Source organism: Phyllostomus hastatus, unplaced genomic scaffold (genome assembly GCF_019186645.2).
Source record: "Phyllostomus hastatus isolate PE091 unplaced genomic scaffold, TTU_PhHast_1.1 phas_contig_40, whole genome shotgun sequence".
Classification (NCBI taxonomy): Eukaryota; Metazoa; Chordata; class Mammalia; order Chiroptera; family Phyllostomidae; genus Phyllostomus; species Phyllostomus hastatus.
The window spans coordinates 18550891-18574977 of record NW_025333872.1 but is presented as its reverse complement, the minus strand read 5'-3'; the positions used below and the strand labels follow the sequence as shown (position 1 = coordinate 18574977).

The following is a 24087-nucleotide window of genomic DNA, read 5'->3' as shown; positions in this document are numbered from 1 at the left end:
GAATAATAATCACAATAAAAGAGCTGACACGTTGAGCATGCACTTACTACACACCAGGTGCTATGTTGTTGAATTCTCACCGCACAGTGTAATAAGTGTTACCATCATTATTTTAAAAGTGTTGGAGATGTGATTTAAGCTTACACAGTGTGCTAGAAAGATTCTCCAGCATAATCTTAAACCAGAATGTCAGTTGGAAGTTGGATGGGAAAATATTGGTGGTTTTTCAGCTCTTTCTCACATTCAAAAAAAAAAAAAGAAAAGACATTTCTTCTATATATCCTTTATAATGTGTTCACGAACACAGTTTTTCTCCATGCTGTCGATGTTAACACAGATACACAGGAAAGATGGTTAAAATCCTGGCCACCTGTCAAGGAGCATGTCCCTGCTGTGGCTGTGAGTGGAGCTCGATAGGGCATGGCTGCCTCTGCTGAATCCCAGAGAAAGGGTGTGCGTGGCGATGATCCCCAGGTGGTGGTGTTGGGGGCTGCCAGGCCTGGCATGGTCCTGAGCTGCTGGAGCATTGTAGCCTCAGGTCCCTGGGTTGGGCACCCCTCTGGCTCCTGTAGCAGCTGGGAGGAATAAAGGGCTTCCTGTTTGAGCTTGGCATTGCCACAGTGACTGAAGGCTTTCTTTAGTCTGGTGGGGTTTTTGTTGTTGTTAATTCTCTACTGTCTTACTTGACTCTGCCTATTTTGACCTCTGACTTTTGTGTTGTATTTATAATCTCATAGAATTTTAGGCTGAAAGACTCAAACATTATTTGCTTCTGTCCCCTACCTTCTCATTTATAGATGGAGAAGTTGACTCATAGACATGAAATAAATTATTCAAAGTCATGGGACTTGTGGCTGGGACTAGAAATCAATCTTGTGACTTTAGTGATTTTTTTTTTCCTGTTACCAAGTGACTTGTCCCTCCCTATGTCCTGCTTCCAATCTCTTATTTGCTCTTCATGATCCTGGCTTGCTGCCTGTCTTCCTAATCCTCTGGATTTGTGCCTTGCACTGAATGAGGGAACAGTTGTTTGCTGGTGTTAATCGCAGCTTTGGAATTACTGTGTGGCTCCTCGTAAAGGCACTTTGTGCCTTAATATCATTATCAGCAGAGGACAGTTCTGTTTCTTGAGAAAACGTAAATCATGTGAACTGGTGATCTGGTTTATTATTATTATTATTATTATTATTATTATTATTATTTAATGGAAGAAACTTTTAGGAAATTTAATGAAAACCAAAAGCATGGGGAAAAATCAGATGAGAAAGGTTTCACGTTGAGTAGGCTGAGCAAGGACACATGAGAAAATTAAAGAGACCTTAGGCCAACCTGTTATGCAATGCACTTAATTGGATAGAGCACATTTTCCTTCTTTGCACAATATCTGTTGGATCAAATTCTGATCTGCAGGTGGAAATGTAGATTAATTTGTAGGTTTTACTTTTGTTCTATTTGAATTTGGAAAAACATTTGCTTGAGTTGTTTTAACAGATCTGATTAACAGGAGGAATGTAGATTTTTTTAAAGAGTTTATTTATTTATTTTTAGAGAGGGAAGGGAGGGAGAAAGAGAGAGAGAGAGAAACATCAATGTGCAGTTGCTGGGGGCCATGGCCTGCAACCCAGGCATGTGCCCTGACTGGGAATCGAACCTGTGACACTTTGGTTCACAGCCCGAGCTCAATCCACTGAGCTATGCCAGCCAGGGGGAATGTAGATTTTTTAATGCAGTGATATCTGGCTATAAGAAAAAAATTAGATGCTTAGATTTACTCTTTTTCAATCTATTAATTTCATTCTTTTTAATCCTCACCTGAGGATATGTTCATTGATTTGGGTGGGGGGAGAGAGACACTGATAGGTTGCCTCCTATCTGTGCCCTCAGTGGGGACGGTCCTGCAAACTTCATGTATAGAAGGATGCTCCAACCAACTGAGCCACCCAGCCAAGGCTGTTAACTTCTTTGAAACTCAGTTTCCCTAGATGTAAAATGGGATAAATATGCTTAGTTTACAAGTGACAGTTATCAGAATTAAGTAAAATAAAGCTCGTATAGTGTTTGGCACATAGTAGATTCTTACTCTGAGTTGGCATCCTTCCTTTCTACTGATTTGACACTTTTCATTATGTTTAGATATCTGATATCCATGTTACTGGAGAGTCAGAGGACATGTCTGCGAAGGAGAGGTTGCTCCTGTGGACACAGCAGGCAACGGAGGGTTATGCTGGAATACGGTGTGAAAATTTCACTACCTGCTGGAGAGATGGAAAACTATTTAATGCCATCATTCATAAATACAGGTATGGAATTTGTGGAATTTTTTCTTTAGACAAATATGAGTTTCTGTCATTTCCAAATTTTACAATAACCTTTTTTATTACAGAGGCAACACATGTGCAGGCAGAAAATTAAAAAATACAGACAAGTAAAAGTAAAAACATTGCATTCCAACCACACAAGAGATCTTCCCTCTAAGCTTAAAGCACACACGCAGGCCTGCACAGCTATAATATGCCTTTGGATTGTGCTAGTAGTCTAGCAGGCGTTAAGGTCTGATATGTAGAATCTACCTGTAGGTGACCAAGTTTGTGTATGTAGAGAACTAATGAGTAGTAAGATAAGGGTTTAGTTCAGGCTTAGAGATCATAAATGTCCAAATTATAGTCTCCTAGTCTAGTTTACTCTTGTGAGTAGCTGGGTTTAACATTGGCCAATTTTGAGGATTATTAACAACTAAATCTAAGGAAACACTTACCTGGTACTTAGTAAATTCCAGGCACTATCCTGAGCAGTTTACACGTATTAATTCATTTAATCCTCACCGTATCACTAAGGGAATATTGTCACCCCGATTAATAGAAACTGAGACACAGAGTCAATACTTGCTTCAAGTCACACAACCAGCAAGTGGCCAACTTGAGATTCAAACCCAGGCACTCTGGCGCTTGAGTCTGTGTTTCTATCAGGAGCTAAATTCCAAGAAAATATTTATTGAAAACTACGTATTTCTTGATCCCAGTTATTTTTCCTAGTTTTTCAAAGATTATATCATGTTGTTGAGGAACTGAGTATTTTCCTAAATATAGTAAACCTAAGCGATAACTCATGAAACTGTGACAAACTTATTTGATACAACAACAAAATAATAACTTGATAGAATAGTTAATATTTTGATACCTTTCTAAATGTCAGGTATTCTGTATGTGCTCTCCATGTGTTATCTCATTCAAATCTCCCAACAGTCCCCTGAAGCAGGAACTGTTACTGTCCCACTTCACAGGGACCTCCAGTTTGCTAAGGCCACACTGCTAGTGAGTGACAGAGTTACTTTACCCCTGGTCTGTTTGACTTGAAATCCTCTGATCTGTTTCTCCTCTCTTTTCCCTTTGTTTCTTTCCTCTCACTCCCTTTCTTTTCTCTCTCTCATAGTTTGGAAACTTTGACATCTATGAAACTGTGATACATCTCACACCAGGGCCCCTTTTAAACACTCTAACAGTCTGCTTCCTTTACAGAATGACATTTCAGTGGAGGCAAGTGTAGGCTGCTGAATTAAGAGGAACCAGGATCAGCTTGCCTACACTTGCCCAAAATAAAATACAGCTCTTCTTAAGTAACACGACGACGAGAGGGTTTAGCGGTTATAGACACTGTGATTATCATACTGTGCTTCACATGTGACTTAGAACACGAGGCCATCAGAGGCCTGGGTAGCTGGACACAGTCTACAGCTGAGATGATAAGATCATCTGGGTCTTTGAATAAAAATATTTAGATTCTTTGAAGTCTTTTAGGTAGAAGCAAAACATTTAGAAGCTAGCTATTTTCAAATAATTAACTTAGAAACAATGATCTCTAGGCATTGTCTCTACAATACTAATGAAGGATGATAAATATAGATTAGTATAGTATATTCATGCTATGCATTTTTCCCCTGAGTACTTGAATAAGTCAGTGTGTATGTCAAAGATCCTAAACTTTCCCAGGGAAGTTTAATGTTATAGAGCTTATATTGCTTAGGAGATCATTTGGATCTTTTGAATGTTACTTATTTTGAACTTTTATTTTGGCAGAATGGTCATTTTAGAAAATCGTTTAGCCTTCACTTTGAATTTTGATTTCTTAGTTTGCTTTGTTTTCCTTTGTTAGAATTCATTATAAAGATTCTGAGTGTCAGGTCTAATTCTTACAAGTATTCTTTGTTGCTAAGTTTTGTTAACTTATCCTGTGCCTCATAAAATATAACTTTTTTTTTTTCACTACAAGGAGCTTTTCATCTGTGGAACTGTATTTTAATTAATGCCCTTGGGCCTTTTTTTTTTTACTTAAAAAACACTTAAGTACTTTTCTTCTAGCATGTGTAAGAATTAAATGGATGGGATTGAACTATGCATAGTTTTCACTATTGAATGTCTTGATTTTTTCTAAAAACAAAAGACAAAGTTATAGACAATTGAAAAATCACTATGAGTAGACATTTGATATTGGACAGTAATTGCATTTAGAGAGTAGTGTCTTCTTTTATAGTTGATTTTACTTGGCAATTATTTTCATAAATTTTGTGATGTATTTGTACTGGGCTTTTTGGATATTTTTTTAGATAAAAAGTTTTCTTATTAATAGGCATTTTATTTGTCTTTTGGCTCATGAGTTTCATTTCTACTCAATTATCAAGTCCAACCCCCTGGAAAATTTGTTGAGAAAATTGTAAGCATGAGTGAGGGCTTAGCAGGAAAGAACCCTGAGATCGTTGCAGTGGCCAGAAAGGGATATGATGCCCCTTACACAGCAAGTCTGCCTGCTCTAGAGAGAATGTGAAAGATTTCTGTGGAGATTAGAAGAAAAATAGGTAACATTGTCATTTAAAAGTGATTTGTCATTGTAAAAAGTGACTTAAGATTTCTGTCTATATAACGTGTTCTAAAGATTTAGAAATATTGATCTGAAATGAGAACAGAGTAATAACATCCATCACATTGTATTATTGTAAATACTGTTGAATGTTATTAGTTGAGTGCATTAGTTTGGATTTTTCTAGCATATTTTTATTGTTCCCACATAGAATATGATTTTTAAAAGTAGGGAGAATGTGACCGTAGTAAGTAGTACTTCACTAATAGTTTAGGTATCCTAAAATATTCCATAGAAAACTTAATTTTCTATTATCCCTGTTTCTTCAAAGAACAATTAAGTGAAATAAAAATGATGAGAAATTCATATAAGACTAGTTTATAGATATTATACAATAAAATGGCCCATAAAGGTAAAAAGAAAGTAACTGTCGCATAATAGGTATCTGAGAAATATATGCAGAATACTGACCATGTATCAGTTTCTGACAAGTTGTTTTTTATATGTGGTAGGTTTTAAAATGATCAATATCCTGTGAAATAGATGGCACTTTTTCCATTGTATCAATTTATTAAATTAGCAAATTATTAAGTTGAGGCTCCAAAGGTAACTAACATGCTCAGCATCACATACTTTTTCAATAGCATAGGTGATCGCCTTGGCTGGTGTGACTCGGTTGGGCATTGTCCCACAAACTGGAAGGTGGCCAGGTGTATTCCTGGTCGGGACACATGCCTGGGTTGCAGGTTTGGTTCCTAGTCAGGGCGTGTACCAAAGGCAGCCAGTTGATGTTTCTCACTCACATTGATGTTTCTCTCCCTCTCTTTCTCCCTCCCTTCCCCTCTCTCTAAAAAAAAATAAGTAAATAAATAAGCATAAAAAGTCAATAGTAATAGATGATTGCTTTGGATTCTCAAGTCCTCATATACTTCTGTATAACTGCTCATGTAATTTCCTGTAGGCAAACTAGATATCAAGAAATGGAACTATTGACTAGAACTGCTATGTGGTATTACAGCCTTGAAGATTAGCGATATTCAGCAAAGATATATAAAACTTCTTGATGAATTAAAGAAATGACTAAATGACTAGAACCGTATATAACTGCCATCTAAGATCTTTGTCCCTTGTAAGAAATGAATGAGGGACAACCCTGATTGCTTAACTTGAATTAGCCATCGATGAAAATAGCTTCAGCAACAACTCTAATGTAGTAAATAAAATTGTCAATAAGGGAACATGGAAGATACTTGGCATTAGTAAGAGAAAAATCACCAACAAACTGTTCTATAGTTTTAGTATGTCATATTATCCCAAAGAGGCTGGGTTGTACAGTGGATAATAAGGATGAGAGAGTATTTAATAATATGATTTTGTGGAAGAGATTACAAAAGATAGTTCTGTAGGTTCTATTTAAATAGCTCATTGACAAATACATTATTTTGTTCTGTTTTCTTAGGAAATGCTGTTCCTCATTCCTTCTAGGAACGTCTATGTTCAGTTTTCAGTGGAAAGGGTTCAAATAATAAAAATACCACATATCTGTACTAGTTTCTACTTGTTTTGTTTGTGTAGTTTGAATTTTCTTTAAAGCATATTAAAGTTTTGTTCACTGAAAACCACCACTGGTGAGAGATCTTAGGTAAAGAAGCCTTAGGTAAATAAGATCTTAGATAAAAAAGCCTTAGGTAAATAAGATCTTAGGTAAAAAAGCCAGGTAAATTGCCCCTGGCCTTGATTTTTCATTCAAACAAACAAGGAAGACTGGATTTGATGGACTTAGATCAAAAGGATGTCATAAAAATATTTGATAACTAAGTAGCTTAAAAGCAAGAGAGGATAAAGTAGAATTAACCGAGAACCAGCAGCCAAGGGATAGGAGTATCTCCTAAACACTAGTAGATTAACCAGTCACCAAGAGATAAGATAGAAACAGAGGAGTAAAATTCCAGGGTAGTCCATGTCCTTCAGAGGTAGGTGTTACAAGAAGTTTCAACTGATAGCTCTGTGCTCTTATTTTTAAGTTTGCTCTGGCATCAGTAAAATTGACTTCTTTCTTTCTGAGAGAAGTAAAACTCTGTCTTCCAACTTGAAGTTCAGCTCCTGACTTGTCTTACTTTATCAGTCTCTCCAAGTGGGTATCTACCCCAGAACGCTGATGAAAGCCAAGTTCCAAAACAGCAGTACCCAGTATCTGCGAGTGTGGAAACATGTTTGCCTGAGCAGGCATGAACATGAATGCGGCCCACAGGCCTGAAAGGAGAGACAAAGTGTGCAGTGGGACCAGATGAACCTCAGGTGGCGACTTGGAAAGATACTGCGTGTGTCAAGACCAAACTGCCTGGGGGCTAGGGGGTGTTTTGAAGAGAGATGATTTGTTTTCTAGTTTCTGCTAGTCTTATTCTTGTTTTTAATTTATTTCATTCATTTAATTAATTTTCCTTTTAAGGCCCCTGGCATTCTTTTCAAAAGCATGTTTTAAATATATTACCCAAGTAAGACTCCACATTTTTGAAATAGGTTGTATTCAGGAGCATGCCTTTTAAGTATTTTCTAGTTAGGCAGCTAGGAATTTTTCACTTGTCTGAGTGTATAGTTGGAAAGGTAGCAATTATTTTGTTTATTGTTTGCCTTTTGAATTAGAATTTAATGGGACCATCATATTTCATTACTTTAAATGTTTAAAGATGCTGTAATTGGGAAGGTCAAACTGTAAGGCTGTGGTCAGAACCATCTGGTTTAATAGTCTGACCCAGAGGCCTGTGATTCAGCCACATGCTTGGATTCAGTCACACCTTACAGGCTAAACTGGATCAGACTGGTTTAATACAGCAAGGACTGCCCTTTAGGGTTTGAAATGTTCCCATAGGAAGTTGAATTAGTGTTGAGTAGGTGATTCTTATCCCTCAGATCTGGTCAGCCCTCAGGCTGCAGAACTGAGGGTGTGTGTGTGTTCGCATACTGCACGCTGGTATGGGCCCTGGTTTGTGTGGCTGTAGGCTAGACACAGAGAGTTCTGCAGGTTCTGAATTTTTAAAAAGTCACAAGTACATATATCAGTTTATCAGGCAAAATCAAATTGCTTACTTACCTTACCAAATAAACTCAAAACACTTGAACTCTGAGAGCATAAATGGTTGACTTCCAACCATTATCACAAATTTAAATCCTTGGAGAGCTGGCATGTGCTGCTTGTGCTGAGTCTGCATGCAAGTGAGGTCTGCGAGTTTCTGTCCACATCTGATGACAGTTTCTGTGTATCAGTGTATTTTTACACGCAGTTTTGGGGATACTGTTGGGCATGTAGAGGAATATCTACTTATTTTATCTTCTTTGTATATTCCTGGCCCTCTTGCTAACGTTAATTTATAGAAATTCTCTATAATACTAATTCTGTATAGTACTAATTGTATGAGATAGCTCCTTACAGATAATAAGTAAGGCACAGCTGAAATTTGCTTGGTTCCATTTTTTGAGTCAGAAAACTGAGAAAGTGATGCTACCATAATAGGAAAATGGCTCACCCAGCTGTGCTCCTCGTGAGAGCAGTTTCTGCAATAGTTCCTTGCCATGGCTCTACTTTTTCCTGTGCATGTGATTAAAAAAAAAGCAACCAGTTGAAAATACAATATATGAATATAAAACACTCAGAGTAAAAGGGATGGTATCAAAATGTGATCCCCCCAATTTCTGAGGCAATTGCTGTTAAGTTTCTTTCATATTCTTCTAGAAATTTTCTATGCATGTACAAATACCTGTTTTTCCTTTTTTAGGGGAAGAGTCAACTTTATTGAGGTAGAGTTTACATAAGCACCTAATCTTGAACACATATAATCTTTTATAAATACAAATGAGAGAGCAGGCAGTATAGTTGTTTTTCTGTTATTCAATAGATGTTATTGCATTATTCTTTGTTTCCCTTTAATTTATTTTAGACATCTTTCCATGTAGGAACAAATAGATTTACCTTATTCTTTTAAATGCTGCATAGGATTCTTCTATATGCATATAATATAATTTATTTAGTAGCATCTTATTGATGGACATTGTTATTTGCTACTTAAAGATGTTGGGATGGACTTTGTATGTGTCTTTGTGCAGATGTATGAATGTGTCCACAGGATAAGGTCCTAGAAGTAGAATGGCTGCGTTAAAGGATATTACATTTAAACTTCTAAGACATATGTCTGAATGGTCTGCCAAGAGTCAGATTGATATATACCCCTTCTGTGCTGTTTCCCTTCCATGATGCCTTTAAGAAAGAAGCAATTACTTTGTTCATTTCATTGTAGCAATTTTAACCTCCCCTTTGATTTTTCTTCAGCTTTAAAATATGTGCCAGAAATATGCAGATCTGTGTTTCCTTGTGCATGGTATGCAAGCTGTTAGTCTAAACATGTATGTGTTAAGAGTTTAGTGGGGAAAATGGCCAAATAAGTTGGCAAATCTGAATGATCCAATCATTCAAAAAGAATGTCAGCAGTGGGGGCTGTCTTGGGATAACATCACTGTGCCAGAGATTTAGGGAGTGTACAGCGAACGCCAGTGTCCCACCCTGCGTGATGCTGCTGCTCCACTGGCACTAGGGCACGTGCTTGTGCAGCTGAGGAGAAGGGGGGCTTTGATGAAAGGCTTCGCTTACTTGACAGCTGACCTGTTCTTCCTCCACCATGTTTCCTGTCAGCATCCTTACCTTTCTCTTACATTACAATTTCTTTTACGCTGCAGGAGCAGCAGGTGTGGGATCTCTCCATCTACTTTTCTTTGACAGGTCCATCTATTTCATTACAGCACTTTTATTTTGGCCCATTCATAGGTTCATATTCTAATGTTATTCTGTGAAATGAAGTAGTTTAATTATTTTTTCTACCAGAGTAAAAACTAAGCTGAGCCATCCCCTTTTCTTGGGTGGTGGCACGGGGTGGGGAGAGATGGTGGTGTTGATCCCCTAGTCACTAAGGCTTACTTATAATTTACTTTCATAAGTTCACTAAAATGTAGTTACTGAAGAACTTACTTCACTGTCAAAATCAATACTATTTTTCTGCATTTCTTAAAGTCTATGAGGCTGTTATGGAATTGATTGTTTGCAAGATGAGTCATAGTTTATTAAGTATCTTTTAATTTCTTAGGTGGTGAGATTCCAATTTTGAAGTACTAATAAAGCTTGCTGTAAATTGTAGTGCTTCTTATTTTTTGCTTTCTCTCTTGTTGTTAGTAGAGAGTCAGTTTGTAGAACAAAGTTGGAAAAATATTTGAAATAAACTCAGGCATCTAGTTTTGAGAAAAGGGAAAATTACCGTCATAGCTTGTTGCTTCCTTGGAGTTCTTGGCTGTGTTTCTTTCAGTAATATGTGTCCAAATATGAGCATAAAGGAATGTTTCTACCTGGTTACGCAACTGTGGGTGGGACTCCTGCATGTTCATATTTATTTGTGGGGAGGAGAAGGGAGGATCTGTTACAGGTCTTTTTTTTTTTCTTTCCTGGGGGTGAGGTGGGGAGGTAAGATGCTTTTTGCACCAATAAAAACAGTAGGAATATGCTAAGCCCGAACATGATTTAATCCAAACAGTCATCTTAGGGAATTTGTTATGGCAACTGCTCTGCCATCGTAGGATAAGCGAGGCACATTCAGTGAATATTTTCATTGTGTGATTTATTGAAGAGCAGATGTTAAGTGGCATATGTGGCTTCACGTATGTGTGTGAGTTGGTGAGCTGTGTTCTAGAGTACAGAAGTAGTTCTAAATCTGACCTCTAAATAAAGGCAGTGGGTTTTTTTGTTTTAAACTTCCATAGAATCCTTTTTAGTTCCTTGAAAGCTGCTGAGAGCATGCTAATTTCCCAGGAAAGCCTGAACCCATATGAGCGCAGTTATCTGCTTTGTCTGTGCTTGTACCCAAGCAATGAAGCACATGGGAGAAAGTTAAACTTCAGGATGGATGGGTTTCACTGTAACCTCATGGTTAGCAGCCTCAAATGGTGCTGTGGCTAAGCAGTCTTTCTGTCCATGTTAAATCAACCTTTTCTCTCCCTCACACCACCTTTCCTTCCCTCACTGTTAACTGATGGTCTCAGTTCCTGATCTCAGAGTAGATGGGAGCTAGCCAGTGTCAAGTCTTTCTTTGTGCCTTCAGACTTGCTTTGCGTCCATCCTAGCCCCTGTCAGCAGAGGAAGCCTCTCTGCACTATCCAAGGCCTGTCCCACTCCTCCTGTGTTCTGGATCCCATCTCTGATTGCCCCTGGAAACTTCTTTTTCATTGTGTTAAACTTTTTTCTCTCAACAGATCTTTCTCATTAGACTTTAAACTCGTTGAAGCTTCTTTGTTAATAAAACAACAAACAGTAACCTGCCCCCAGCCCCATGCTTTTTTCCATCTACTGCCTTATATTACTCCTTTCCTTGAAAGCCAGACTTCTCAAAAGAGTTGTCTATACACTCCATTTTTATTTCTTTACTCCATATTTATTCCTCAACCCGCTGTAATCTGCTTTCTGGCACGATAATCCACCAAAACATTTCTTTTGGGCCAATGAATGACTTCTGTGTGGCTAAATCTTATGGACATTTTTTTAGATCTCACCTTTCTTACTGCTTAGTATTTGATTCTCTTAACTAGCCTTTTCTTCCTGAAATACTCTTTTTCTGTAGCATTACAGCACTACACTCCCCTGATTTTTCCTCCTGTTTCTTGGGCTGCTCCTGCTTACTTCCCTTTGCAGACTCCACCTCTTTCCTGTGAGGCTGGTAGGAAGTTTTTCAAGGTTGCCTGTTCAGCTTTCTCTCTTCTCTCTGTGTTGACTCTCATCCATGCTGACACCCCTTATTACTATAACCAGTGTTATAAAACCATATTCTGTGGATTTGACCTTGTAAGTATCTCTTCACTTTTCCCCACTGCTACCACATTCTTCTGCGAGTCACCGTGGTCTCCTACCTGGACCCTGTGGGAATGCTTTCACCACTTTAAATCTTTAAATTTCTTCTCCATTGGACCTCGGATCTGATCATTTAATCCTTTATAACCTTAATGCATTTTAATGGTTTTCTGTAGTCCTTGTAAAAATGTTCAGAATCTTTGCAGAAATTCATGTGATTCTGTTTTTCATAAATCCTTATCCTAGGATATGTTTATTGATTTTAGAGAGAGGAAGGGAGGAGAGGGGAGAGAGAGAGACAGAGAGAGACATCAATCTGTTGCCTCTTGAATGTGCCCCAACTAGTGATCGATCCTGCAGCCTTTGGTATACAGTATGATGTTTCAACCAACTGAGCCACCTGGCCAGGGCAGAAATTCTGCATGATCCTGACCCCTGCCATCCACCTAGCCTCATCTCTTACCATGTCCCCCTTGCTGCTGGCTGCTCACCCATGAGTTGATCTCCTTGTATTCATGTTCCTTCCAGGTACAGAACACATGCATGGCTTTGTTAGCTACCTGGGTTCTGTCCACTGGGTTCTCTTCTGTCTTATTCCCAAGCTCCCTTTGGAGCTCTGAGCTCTGCATATACACAGTGCCTACATCCTAAGTGCCTAAGGGCTGAGCACATGGTAGATGCTTATTAAATATGAAGAAAATGAATGAACTTACTAGTTTATTGACTGGGAAGAATTATTTATAATTAGCATAACAAAGCACCAACTTCTACCTTCTCTGATTATATATTCTTTACATTGTTTATTATGTAAATAGGTTTATGGTCTTTATAACCTGCCTACATTGCTCATTGTAATGAATTTCACAAGTACTTTCACATGGCTCCTCTCTTGAGACCTTGGGCAAATCTGTTAGATTCTTTAAACCTTATGGCAGTAGCAGCCCCAAATATCCTCCCTCCACCCCCACACATATTTCCAGAGGCTCCTTAGGGGGAACTGGAATTCTAAATGATTATTGTAATTCCTGATTTCCATTTTTTTTGTAGAAGGAAACTGAGATACAGGTTTCTAGATTAGTGTTCTAAGTTAAATAGCAAATTAGGACTAAATCACGGGATACTTGAATCACATCCTTTAATTTTTTTTCATGTCCATATCACCTTTACTCTCAATATGTAGAAAGAGTCTTAAATTTTTTAAACATTGTGGTAAAATACACTAACATAAAATTTATTATCCTAACCATTTTTAAGTGTACAGTAAAGTGGCATTAAGTACATTCACATTGTTGTGTAACTATCACTACCATCCATTTTCAGAACTCTTTCCATCTCACAAGACTAAGATAGTAAGTATATCCATTAAACAGTAACTCCCCATCTTCCCCTCGCCCCTAGCAACCACCATTCTGATTTCTATTGCCCTTTTTAAAAATTAGTTTATTGTTGTTCAATTACAGTTGTCTGCATTTTCTCCCCACCACTCCCCCCACCCCAGCCAAACCCACCTCCTTCACTTCCACCCTCCTTCTTAGTTTTGTCCATGTGTCCTTTATAGTTGTTCCTGAAAACCCTTCTCCCCTCTGTTCCCTCCCTGCTCCCCTCTAGCTATCATTAGATTGTTCTTAATTTCAATGTCTGGTTATATTTTGTTTGCATTTTTCTTTTGTTGATTAGGTTCCAGTTAATGGTGAGACCATATGGTAGTTGTCCCTGACCACTTGGCTTATTTCACTTAGTATAATGCTCTCCAGTTCCATCCATGCTGTCCCAAGGGGTAGGAGCTCCTTCTTTCTCTCTGCTGCATAGAATTCCATTGTGTAAATGTACCATAGTTTTTTGACCCACTCATTTACTGATGGACACTTAGGTTGCTTCCAGTGCTTGGCTATTGTAAATTGTGCTACTATGAGCATTGGGGTGCATAGGTTCTTTTGGATTGGTGTTTCAGGGCTCTTAGGGTATAATCTATTGCCCTTTTTTTAATTGAGAAAGAAAATTGCTGCCCACCGTCCTTCCAGGTGATCAGGTAGCTCAAATCACAGAGTTAAATGCTTTTGGTTGTGATTTAAAAAATGTTACCAAGTGAGACAGAAAAAGACAAAAATATGTTACCAAATGGTGTCTTTTCTAGACTTCATCATTTACTATGTATTTCAGAGTTGGGCTAACATGAAATGCTCCCCACCCCCAATCCTACATGTGTTCTTCTCCTCTAGATTTAAACAATGAAAATCAACACTGAAAAAGAGATAAAAATGTTGCTGTCTCTTACTGAGGGCATAAAACAGTAGGCACATTTGTGTTTATGTCTTTTCATGTTTGCCTTGTAACACTTATCTGATAGTATTGTGGGATTTTTAAAAACTTGAAGTATAATTGACATATAACATTATTAGTTCCAGATGTACAGCATAATGATTCAATATTTGTATATATTGCAAAGTGACCACTACAATAAGTCTAATTAACATCTATCATCTCATATAGTCACAAACATTTTTTTCTTGTGAAAAGAACTTTTAAGATCTTTCAGCAACTTTCAAATATGCAATATAATATTATTAACTATAGTTGCATTTTCTCTCAGAATTGTATGTAATTCTCATGCAAGCTAATAAATTCATAAAGTTTGAGGACTGTCTGTGCCAAAATTTTAAAAATTTTTTATTTTATTGATGAGAGAGAGAGAGAGAGAGGAACACATGAATTGTGTTCCACTTATTTATACATTCTTTGGTAGATTCTTATATGTGGATCAAACTCACAACTTGGGCATATCAGGATGAACCTCTAACCAACTAAACTAGCTGGCCAAGGCAAAAAAAAATTTCTTATGCAATTTTAATGTTTTGCTAGTTTGGTTATCTGTCATGTATCCACATACATGTACACATATGGATGCATGTGTATACCAGTATGTACATGTGTATGTATGTGTGGATGTAGATATATATCTATTTTGTCCATAGAGAATACTTTTTAAAAGATGCATGTTGTATGAAAGATAAGCATTACTTTTATCCAAAATTATTTGGTATAGTGGTAATAGCCATATTTTTGGTGCCTTTTTATCCTGTATTTTTGGAACAAATTACTGCACTAAGCATGCATGTATGAGTGGTTTGTTCTTTTTTGGCCTCATTTGAAACTTTATCTTATGGCCTGTTTTGGTTTTCTACTTCTAATTTAAAATTTGTTATTTTCTTACATTTTCCTTTTTTTGTAAGCTGTTTTTAAAAATTCATAGAAAAATGATGGCATATAAACAGTATATATTTATAATTGCAATCTATGATGATTGAGCCATTTAGAAAATTTTGCATTATCATAGAAGTTAGAGTGGCCTCTTTTTCATAAAAGGACTATGATATATTATTTTAGGCGGCAAAGGATTATCTTATATGATTTTGAAAGGTTTCCAGCAATTAAGGAAGTCAGAATAGTTAATGCTTAACTTCTAAACTATAATACAGGAACATGGTTACTATCTTCTACATGCCAAAAGTATGGTGTTGTCCTTGGTTAGTGAAACCTGAGATGGGAATGAAATTTCCTATTAATACTATAGAAAAAGGAGATAGCACAGTGAAATGAAACCCATCTTCTTTATGTGGAAAATAGCTGAAGCTTTTAAATATTATATTATCCCAGAAAGACTACAAAGAAAGAAAGAAGGTAGACAGGTCACAACATGTGTGACTTCTGGAGGCTTCAGACACATGGAGGCGAAGCAGTATGAAGGCTAAAATGACCAACGTTAGCAGATGACTGGGGAGGGACAGGACTTTACTTTTTTGTACTGGTTTTAGAATTGTATCCTTTTTTGCTTTTTTGCTTAATTTTGTCTACTGTCATTTTTTAATGGTCAAAAACCGTTTCAGTTTTTGTTCATTAAAGTGTTAACTATCATGATGAAGAGGTGATTTATCCAAACTCATCCAGCTTCTTTTGTGCTGAAATGACTGTGTCATTCAGGAGGAAGTTTTATGTTTTATTTTCTTACTCAAAAACTTGATTCTTCAATGACTTTATTCATTCTGCTTGGGATTACTCAGTGCTCACTTTCTTTGCTAATGGCAGGGTTCACATAGCAACATGCTCTTTCTTGTTGGGAGATTTGGCAAACCCAGAAAGGCTGGTTTTTATTTCCTCAAAATGTGTGAACTTTATGGAAGCAAAGCAGTTTTATGAACTTTAGATATTTGTTATTGTCAAGAATGTTATACATACCTGTTCAGTAATTTTGAAGCGGGCAGATTCTTCAAAATGGGTCATGTGAATAAAATGCTTTTATGTGAATAAAAAATGTTATTTCTGGAGGCATGTCACTTAACTCTTCTGTTGTTTTCAGTGGATTTATTGCTTCTATAATAAATGTAAGATCACTTTTCAGTGATCAAATTGGTGAAATTGTAAAGCATAAAAATTTCCTGGGAAATAAGTAGGTGGGTGATGGTAGCTATAATTCAAGGTAATGAACATTTCAAAGAGCTGTGTAACTGTAACTAGATTCTTTGGAAGTCTGTAGTCTCATCAGATAAAAATAGGAGTACAAATTGCTGTTTTCCTTCCTAAGATTAATGACATATTTTCAAAGAGTTTCTCATATAGACAGCCTTCCAAGTAGTACTCAAAGCAACGTGCATTTCACTTGTTGCACACTACGGCTGGGCCCTCCCGCTCTCTCTTCTGCAGTTAAAACAGAATGCCTGTAGACGCAGAGAGCCTTCACTTAGAAGCTGACAAACAGGTTCTAACTCAGCGATTTTGGGACTGGGTGCCACTCTTTTTTGAAGGCTTTACTATTTCCACATTTGTTTCTGCGTTCTTTTAATGCTTTATTTTTGAGATGAAAGTTTCCTGACTGGCTTCTGACCTTGAGTAAAGTTTCCAACTGCTGTATTTTACCTCCTAACTTAAGGGTATTTTAGTCTTTTCTTGTCTTACAGAGATAGAGCTAGGTATCCTTGTGGTTTAGAGTATCATGTCAATCTTACAAATTAGAAAGAGATGAAGACTGAGGTGTAAGAGCATGATGTATGTGTGTGTGTGGACATGCAAATATACAAACTAGTGCTTAGTTATTTATTATTCAAATTCCTAACTAACTAACTAACCTGTTTACTGGCTTATCTATAGGTATTTGTTGAATGTCTACCAAGTATGTTCCTCTCTATCTCAGCAGAAGGATAAAATACAATTGCATATTAGTACATGGTTCTTGCCATCTTGATGTTGACCAGTTGGGAGAAACAAAGATGTGCACATTAAACAGTGAATTAATAGGGCAAGGAAGTGTGTGATTATTCTAAGTGCCAAATTGACTGGCACAGGCCCAGGAGTATGAGGAGTTTGAGGAACAGAGAGAGAAAATTGAGAGCTGGGAAGGTGAGGGGTCCACAGAGGAGGTGGAACTTGATCCCTGCTTGCAAGGATGAGTGGGATCATGGGAGACAACAGTGACAGGAAAGGACTTCTGGGATATGGGGGTGCCACAGGCATGTCATTGAACTGGGTAAAAGCTTTTGTGTTTGGGGAGAAACATTGAGAGGATGCTGGTTAGACTGGAAGGATACTGTTGAGTAGTGGAAATTACATGAGTTGAATAGGACAGACGTTTATATAGATTCTGATTTTGAGGGATTCATAAACCTTGCCAAAAGTTATACATATTCAGAGTTTTATATTTTCCTCATTACACTTGCCTTTGCCACACAAAAGTTTCTGAGAAAAGTAAGCAATGTTTGATGAAAATCTCCTTAACACGGACTTGGTATCAATGTTTGCAGCAGTTGCTATATAATCGTTACACATGTAAATATGATGTTGAATTGGCACATGAGAAATGTAATTGACACAGTGAATTTCTTCCTAGGCCGGACCTGATAGACATGAATACTGTTGCTGTTCAAAGCAACCTCGCAAATTTAGAGCACGCTTTTTATGTAGCAGAAAAAATTGGTGTTATCAGACTTCTGGATCCAGAAGGTGAGTTGTTGTTGTGACCTGATGTAGACTGGCCTGCGTGTTTGAATGAGAGTGATCTCTCAATATTTTGAAATAACTTCTGTTGCTGCTTTTAGATGTTGATGTCTCCTCTCCTGATGAAAAGTCAGTAATAACGTATGTGTCATCTCTCTATGATGCCTTTCCCAAAGTCCCGGAAGGTGGTGAAGGCATCGGTGCAAATGTGAGTATTGACTTTTCCATACTAGAAGCTTCTGATTCAGCAATGCCCAGTTAACTGAATTCTTTGATAGTGCTTTTTAAACCGTTCTTAACTATCAAATATTTTTAAAGAATTTGAGTTAATATGCTATTTATTAAACTGATATTGCATGTGTTTTAATGGAGCCATTCCACCATTAAAATTAAAATATAACAAAATGTGTTCTGTGTCATAAAGTAGGCTATTCACAGTTATTGGTCATTTCATAAAGAACATCTATAAACTACTGAACTTTGGAGATTCTCATTTTTAACTTGTTGCTATTTTTATAACTGCTCTATTTGATATATTTGTATAGAGTATTTCACATTTGAAGTCACTTTCAAGTTGTCAGCTCACATGCTTCCATGAGAGTAGGTGGCTCGGTACTTTCTCACTGAGTAGTGAGACCCAGAGGAAGGTTATGTATTTTGCCAAGTTGGCAGAGCTACTGTGCATGCAGGGCAGGGTCTCTGACACATAGCTTTGGACTCTTTATCTACAGTCCACCAAGATTTGTGTAATTCAGCTCAATTGTTCATTTTTAGTGGTCGTGCTAACAAGTGCTTATGCATTTCTGGAAGAGACAGGAACCCCTATATGTGTTATGCATTTGGGGGTGATCACCCCTTACTCTGGGCTTCTCCTCTCCACCTTGCAAGTACCATTTTAAAAAATTTACTTTGAAGATTTAGGAGCTCATTTTGGTGAGCTCTCTTTTCTGGTCTTTCACTTCACCTCTGTATGCTGTTGTCTTTAGACTTATTTCCACACTCATCCTCTTGTTCTCTCAAAAGTTTTATCTACTCCTTTTACTGATATCTAAGTAACTTGCTCCTGTTCATCCTCTCTGATTCAGTGTAGTTCTCCAATGACTCAGTGTTGAGTGCTGCTTGAGAATGTTTCTGGTGACCATTCTTTGCTCCACTCTCTGCCTACCTCCACCCCATTCCTGGCTCTTACCCCTTTACACTAGAACCAGGATGATGGCTTTCTTATGGTTTTCCATCGCCCATTACTTTTCTCTTCCCATAAACCCTGCACACTGTCACCAAATTAGCTTGAAAACATTTGGTGGCTTCATGTGGCTTGCAAGATTAAATCCAGTCCAGATATGCTAACGTTCAAAATTCTGCATATATGGATTCAACCTGTCTTCATTTTGAGCTATGCACCTCAACTTGAACTGTTTGCTGGTAGCCTGGGCATTTCTGTTTCAGATCCTGACTCACTTGGGACTCCCTTAACTTTTACTCAGTCTTCCCCATCCTCCACCAACAATTACTGTATTTTGCCGTGTATAATGTACTGCCATGTTTTTGGACCAGACTTTCAGGGAAAAAAAACTTAAATGTTTTCATTTTTTAATTCATTTACCGGTAGTTATTTATTTATATTTAGATACTTGGGGTTTTTTTTTTTTTGGTATTATAAAGGGAGTTTAGCATTTATTTTTGAACATATTATGGTAGAAGAAGTTTTATATAGTAAATAATTATAAAACACAAGAACAGATATAAGATATTATATATATATATATATATGGTGCTTCTTTATTTTTTCCTCAAAAGTCTGGGCAAAAAAGTGTGCTTACAGGAAGTTTAGGAACTGCTCAGGGACCACCTCACCCAAGAAGCCTTTAGTGACCATTTGGGGCACACTTATGCTTATCTGCCTCTTATCTCAACTCCTGGCATATACTACCTCTTTCATTTATTTCAGTACCTCATTAAATACTGCTTTTCATTTTGTTCAGCTGTTTATATTTTGAACCTCTCTTGCATTGCTATGTAGACAGTAACTCTTTCATACTAGGTATTAATTATGTCTTAAAAGTTACATTTTTATTATAACACTTAGCTCAATGCTTTAAACATAATGAGCACTCATCAAATACTTAATTGAGTAGAGCAGTTGACAGACTGCCAGTTTCCTTCATGTTTAAAAAGTTTGATAAATGAGTACTTGAGCAATCCCATCATATACATTTTCTGTAGTTTTTATTCCTACCTAGTTTCTTATATACTGGATGGCTCTTTTGAGTTTTATACATACAATGGACTTACATCTGAAAAGGGTGGCAGACTGGCACCCAGCCAGGCTTAGGCAAGCTATCATTCCCCCTTCTTGAGCCCCTGGCAAGTTGATTGTGGAAGTTTCTTCTGCTGTGCTTGGATGCTGCCTCAGAACCCTTCTCAACACAGAGCTTCAGGCAGCCACTGTCTCTGGATCAGAACTGGCGCTCATTAGGCTGCTCTGAGGCTCAAATGTTGATAGGATGCATTTAAAGCTGTTTAAGTGGAAAGGACTGGGACTACATGGAAAGTAAAACAAACAAACAAACAAACAAAAAAAAACCATTTAGCCGGTTCTCTCTGCCAGGCTTAAAGGAGTAAATTCACAGAATGACCTCTGACTAAATTGTGTTAGATAGGAATGTTATTGTCTACAGACAGGGGCCTTCATTTTTTTGTTCTAGGATGTTGAAGTCAAATGGATTGAATACCAGAACATGGTGAACTACCTCATCCAGTGGATTCGACACCATGTGACCACAATGTCTGACAGAACATTTCCTAATAATCCTATAGAACTAAAGGTCAGTGGCACTCAGGAGCGAGGTAGGATTGACTTGATTATTAAACTGCTAAGTAATGTGGTGATAATTCTGTTATTTTAGAAGTCCAAGAAAAAATACTTTTGGCATGCCACTAATAAGTAGGCATTAAAAAATGTCCTCCTCTCCCTATTATAAAGAGAAAATGGTGGTAAACATTAGTCATTAAAACTTAATAGCAATGACATCGTAAAGAAATTTATAGTCCCTTAGCTTTGAATTGAGTGTTTTAAGGTTTGAGAGACTCTCTGGACGTGACCTTGCCAAATGTTTTTCGGTGTGTGGGAAATGCTTGGTGCCCACCGGATGGCTGGGGTGGGAGGGACCCTGGGAAGCTTGCACACGGGTGACAGTGGCCGGGAGTGTGCCTCATCAAAACTGCTTCAGAACCTTCTTCTGTGTAGTAAGAGGTATGTGCTATATTTCACTATGAAGTTGAAAATACATACCTGATTCCTGGTATAAATTAATTAATGGTCTAGTAAAACATTTGCTGCTACCTAAAAAAAAAACAGGTCTAACTCTTTAAGGCAAAAAAATTTTAGAAATATAAAAGACATTATACATATAGACACTTAATTGAAGAATGTATTGCCTCATTTTGTAATATTAGGATTTATGGTTGCAAAATAGCCTGCTTTATTTCAAGAAACTGGTAATGTGAATGTTAACAACAAAGTCTAATTCCTTGAATTATAAGATTTGTTTTCATGATCAAACTGGAATCACAAAAATTGTCCTAATCCAGCGTGGGCCCTGTTCAAGTTATTTGCTGTGCTCACATATCTGTAGAGAACATCTGTGAAACAGCTCTTAATTCACACTGCCACAGGGAGTTTGTCCTTGGCACAGAGTTACTTGGCCTGTGCTGACTGTGCTGATAGGATGCTTCTTAAGTGTGCTAAAGTTGTTTGTGTGAAGTTTCCCTACATGGATGTAAACCTTTCGAGGGCAAGAAACTTTCCCCATTCTATCACCACATCTACCACGAACAGCGTTTCGCATATAATGGTGTTCTGTGCTTATTTATTGATGGATGTCTTCAAACATTGCATTTTAAGTTTAAAATACTTTTCAGATTTCAAGTGCATATTACTTCCAAATGGATTCCTATTGTCTAGACACTTGGGTAAATTTGTACTGGCTTCTGATTAATGCAGATTCTTAAAGTTTTAGAAAACATTTAAGTGATTATCCAGGTTACTTGCTGGTGCTTAGGTTAGGATGTAATATAAAAAAGAAAATATATATGGGGAAAATGCCTGTAATTTGATTAGCCAGCAAAACATTGCATGGAGTCCTTCAGAAATGTATCTGCCTGAAGATTTAAAAGGACTTAAAAAAAAACCAGCATGAAATAATTAGTATACACTTAATACATTTGGAGATATTATATCTATATAATTTTTATGAAGGTCCTTTTTAGTAAATATGATAAATTATATATAAGAGATTCTAAATTAGTATCTGCAAACTAGATAATAATTTAATTACATGGTTGAGACATCCATAATAAAGCAGTAATCAATGACATTTATCTTTGTTTACTAAGAGATCTGTTTAACTTGGCCAGTAGGACAGTGAAACCAAATTTTAGCTCCATCTAGCTGATAAAAATTCTATTTTCAAGGATAGATCCACAGTATACACAAGACAGACTTTTTTCCCTTTATGGGAATTGCATCAGATTATTTTTCCAAAAGCTAATTTGCCACAGTTGGAAAGTACTGCTTTTAAAGATTGTGTTTTCTTGTTTGTATGATGAAAGGTTTTTAGTAGAACCATAGTAAACACGACCAGGGTTCATTATTATCCAGATGCCTGTGGAGCACATGTTGAATCACAGTGCACATCACTAGTTACACCTCATCAAGTCTGTGTGCTCTAACCTGGTTGCCGACCAGCTGGCAGTCGGCATGCTCCTTGAGTGTCGATGTTATGCAGGACTCCCCCTGAACGTACATGACACTGTCAGTAGCATTTGAAGTGGTAACATTATGCAGTAGTGAAAACAGGTCTTTGAAGTTGGAGCCTTCATATATTTTCCCTTTCATTTTAGGCACTTTACAATCAGTATTTACAGTTTAAAGAAACAGAAATTCCACCAAAGGAGACAGAAAAATCCAAAATCAAACGCCTATATAAATTATTAGAGGTAAGCAGAAATTTCCTTTGTATTGTCAAGTATAATAATTTTTCCTTTATTTCCTTATTTTTACATATTTTCTTTGTTTTTTTATCAAGATATGGATAGAATTTGGACGCATCAAGTTGCTTCAAGGTTATCATCCAAATGACATAGAAAAAGAGTGGGGGAAACTCATCATTGCCATGCTCGAGAGGGAGAAGGCCCTTCGTCCAGAAGTGGAAAGGTAAGCTGGAGTGATTGCTGCCAGGGGAACTCGGGGAGGGGGTCTCTTTCTTTTCATGGAAAGAACTTAGTTTTGGAGCCAGGATGACCAAGAACCAACTTTCACCTTTTCCATTTCCTTGGCTGTGTGACCTTGGATAAACCACTCACTCTTTCTGATGTTTCATTCTTCTTACCTCAAAACTCTTCTAATAGATTTCAGAGATTAAATCAGTGAAGTGCTGTTCAAAAAGGACCTGATAGGCTGGGTTGGTGTGTGAAGTTTTATTAGGTGGTTATAGCTTCAAAGCCTATTAAAATTACCCATGAGAATTTCTCAAAGTGGCTTTTAAATGGCCAGGGTCTGGATCTGGAAGCTTCCAGGTCAGTAATGAACATATTTTGTTTTTTGTGTCCTTGGCGATGACCCTCTTTCTGTGGGGCAGTGGAAACCAGAGTCCTGTCTGCCTCCATTAAGAGGGCAGTGAGGAGGCTTCTAGAAAACACTGAGTATCTCGGTGTAAGTTCCCTTTCAGACACTTCTTCTACAAGTACATTTGTTACATGAAATCATCACTGACTCTTTATCACTCTGTCCCTCTCATCATATCCAGTTTCCCTGGCAGGTACCTCAGGAGACATTTGTTAGGTCCATTTGTCTTCATTCTGGTCCCTACCTCACAGCCGGACTTAGTGGCACGTGGGAATGGTGATCTCTGTTCCTCATTAGCTATGGGCTCCTCAGGGACTGGGTCTTCCACCGCACAGACTCTTCCTACACCACACCCTCCTTGCCTCCGCCGGGCAGCCACACTGGCTGGGAGTTCTGAAGTGCCGAGGTCCCACCCTCCTCCCTACCCAGGATGTTTGCAACCTTCTGTGCCTTTGGCAGGGAAGTCTGTTTCATTCTCCTCCTTTCTCTTTTCTGCTAATCATTCTCAGATCTCAGCTCCAGTGTTACTTTCCTAAGAAGCTTTCCTTGGTCTCCTGGGCTAGTCCAGATGTCTTGTTTCTTGCTCTCATTTTTACATATCTTATTCCTGCACAGCACTTTATCTCAGTAGTAATTTTATATTTATTTCTGTGATCCTTTGATTAAGGGTTACCTGTTCCACTGTTAAGAGCTCTGAGGATGTGGAGACAAACTCTTGTTTTCACTCCTTCTTGTGTTGCCAGAG

The 24087-nt window shown here is 37.6% G+C and overlaps 1 protein-coding gene across 8 annotated transcripts in view; it reads left to right on the top strand.

Annotated features, from left to right (window-relative positions):
• The window catches only part of DST (dystonin), a 435502-nt gene that overhangs the window by 240722 nt on the left and 170693 nt on the right, over nt 1–24087 (top strand). For all 8 annotated transcript variants that reach the window (XM_045843503.1, XM_045843510.1, XM_045843500.1 and 5 more), the window contains 6 exons: nt 2134–2300; nt 17610–17722; nt 17818–17924; nt 20422–20541; nt 22619–22714; nt 22804–22931. In XM_045843503.1, coding sequence (XP_045699459.1) covers nt 2134–2300; nt 17610–17722; nt 17818–17924; nt 20422–20541; nt 22619–22714; nt 22804–22931 — 731 coding nt within the window. The remainder of the gene's footprint in view (nt 1–2133; nt 2301–17609; nt 17723–17817; nt 17925–20421; nt 20542–22618; nt 22715–22803; nt 22932–24087) is intronic.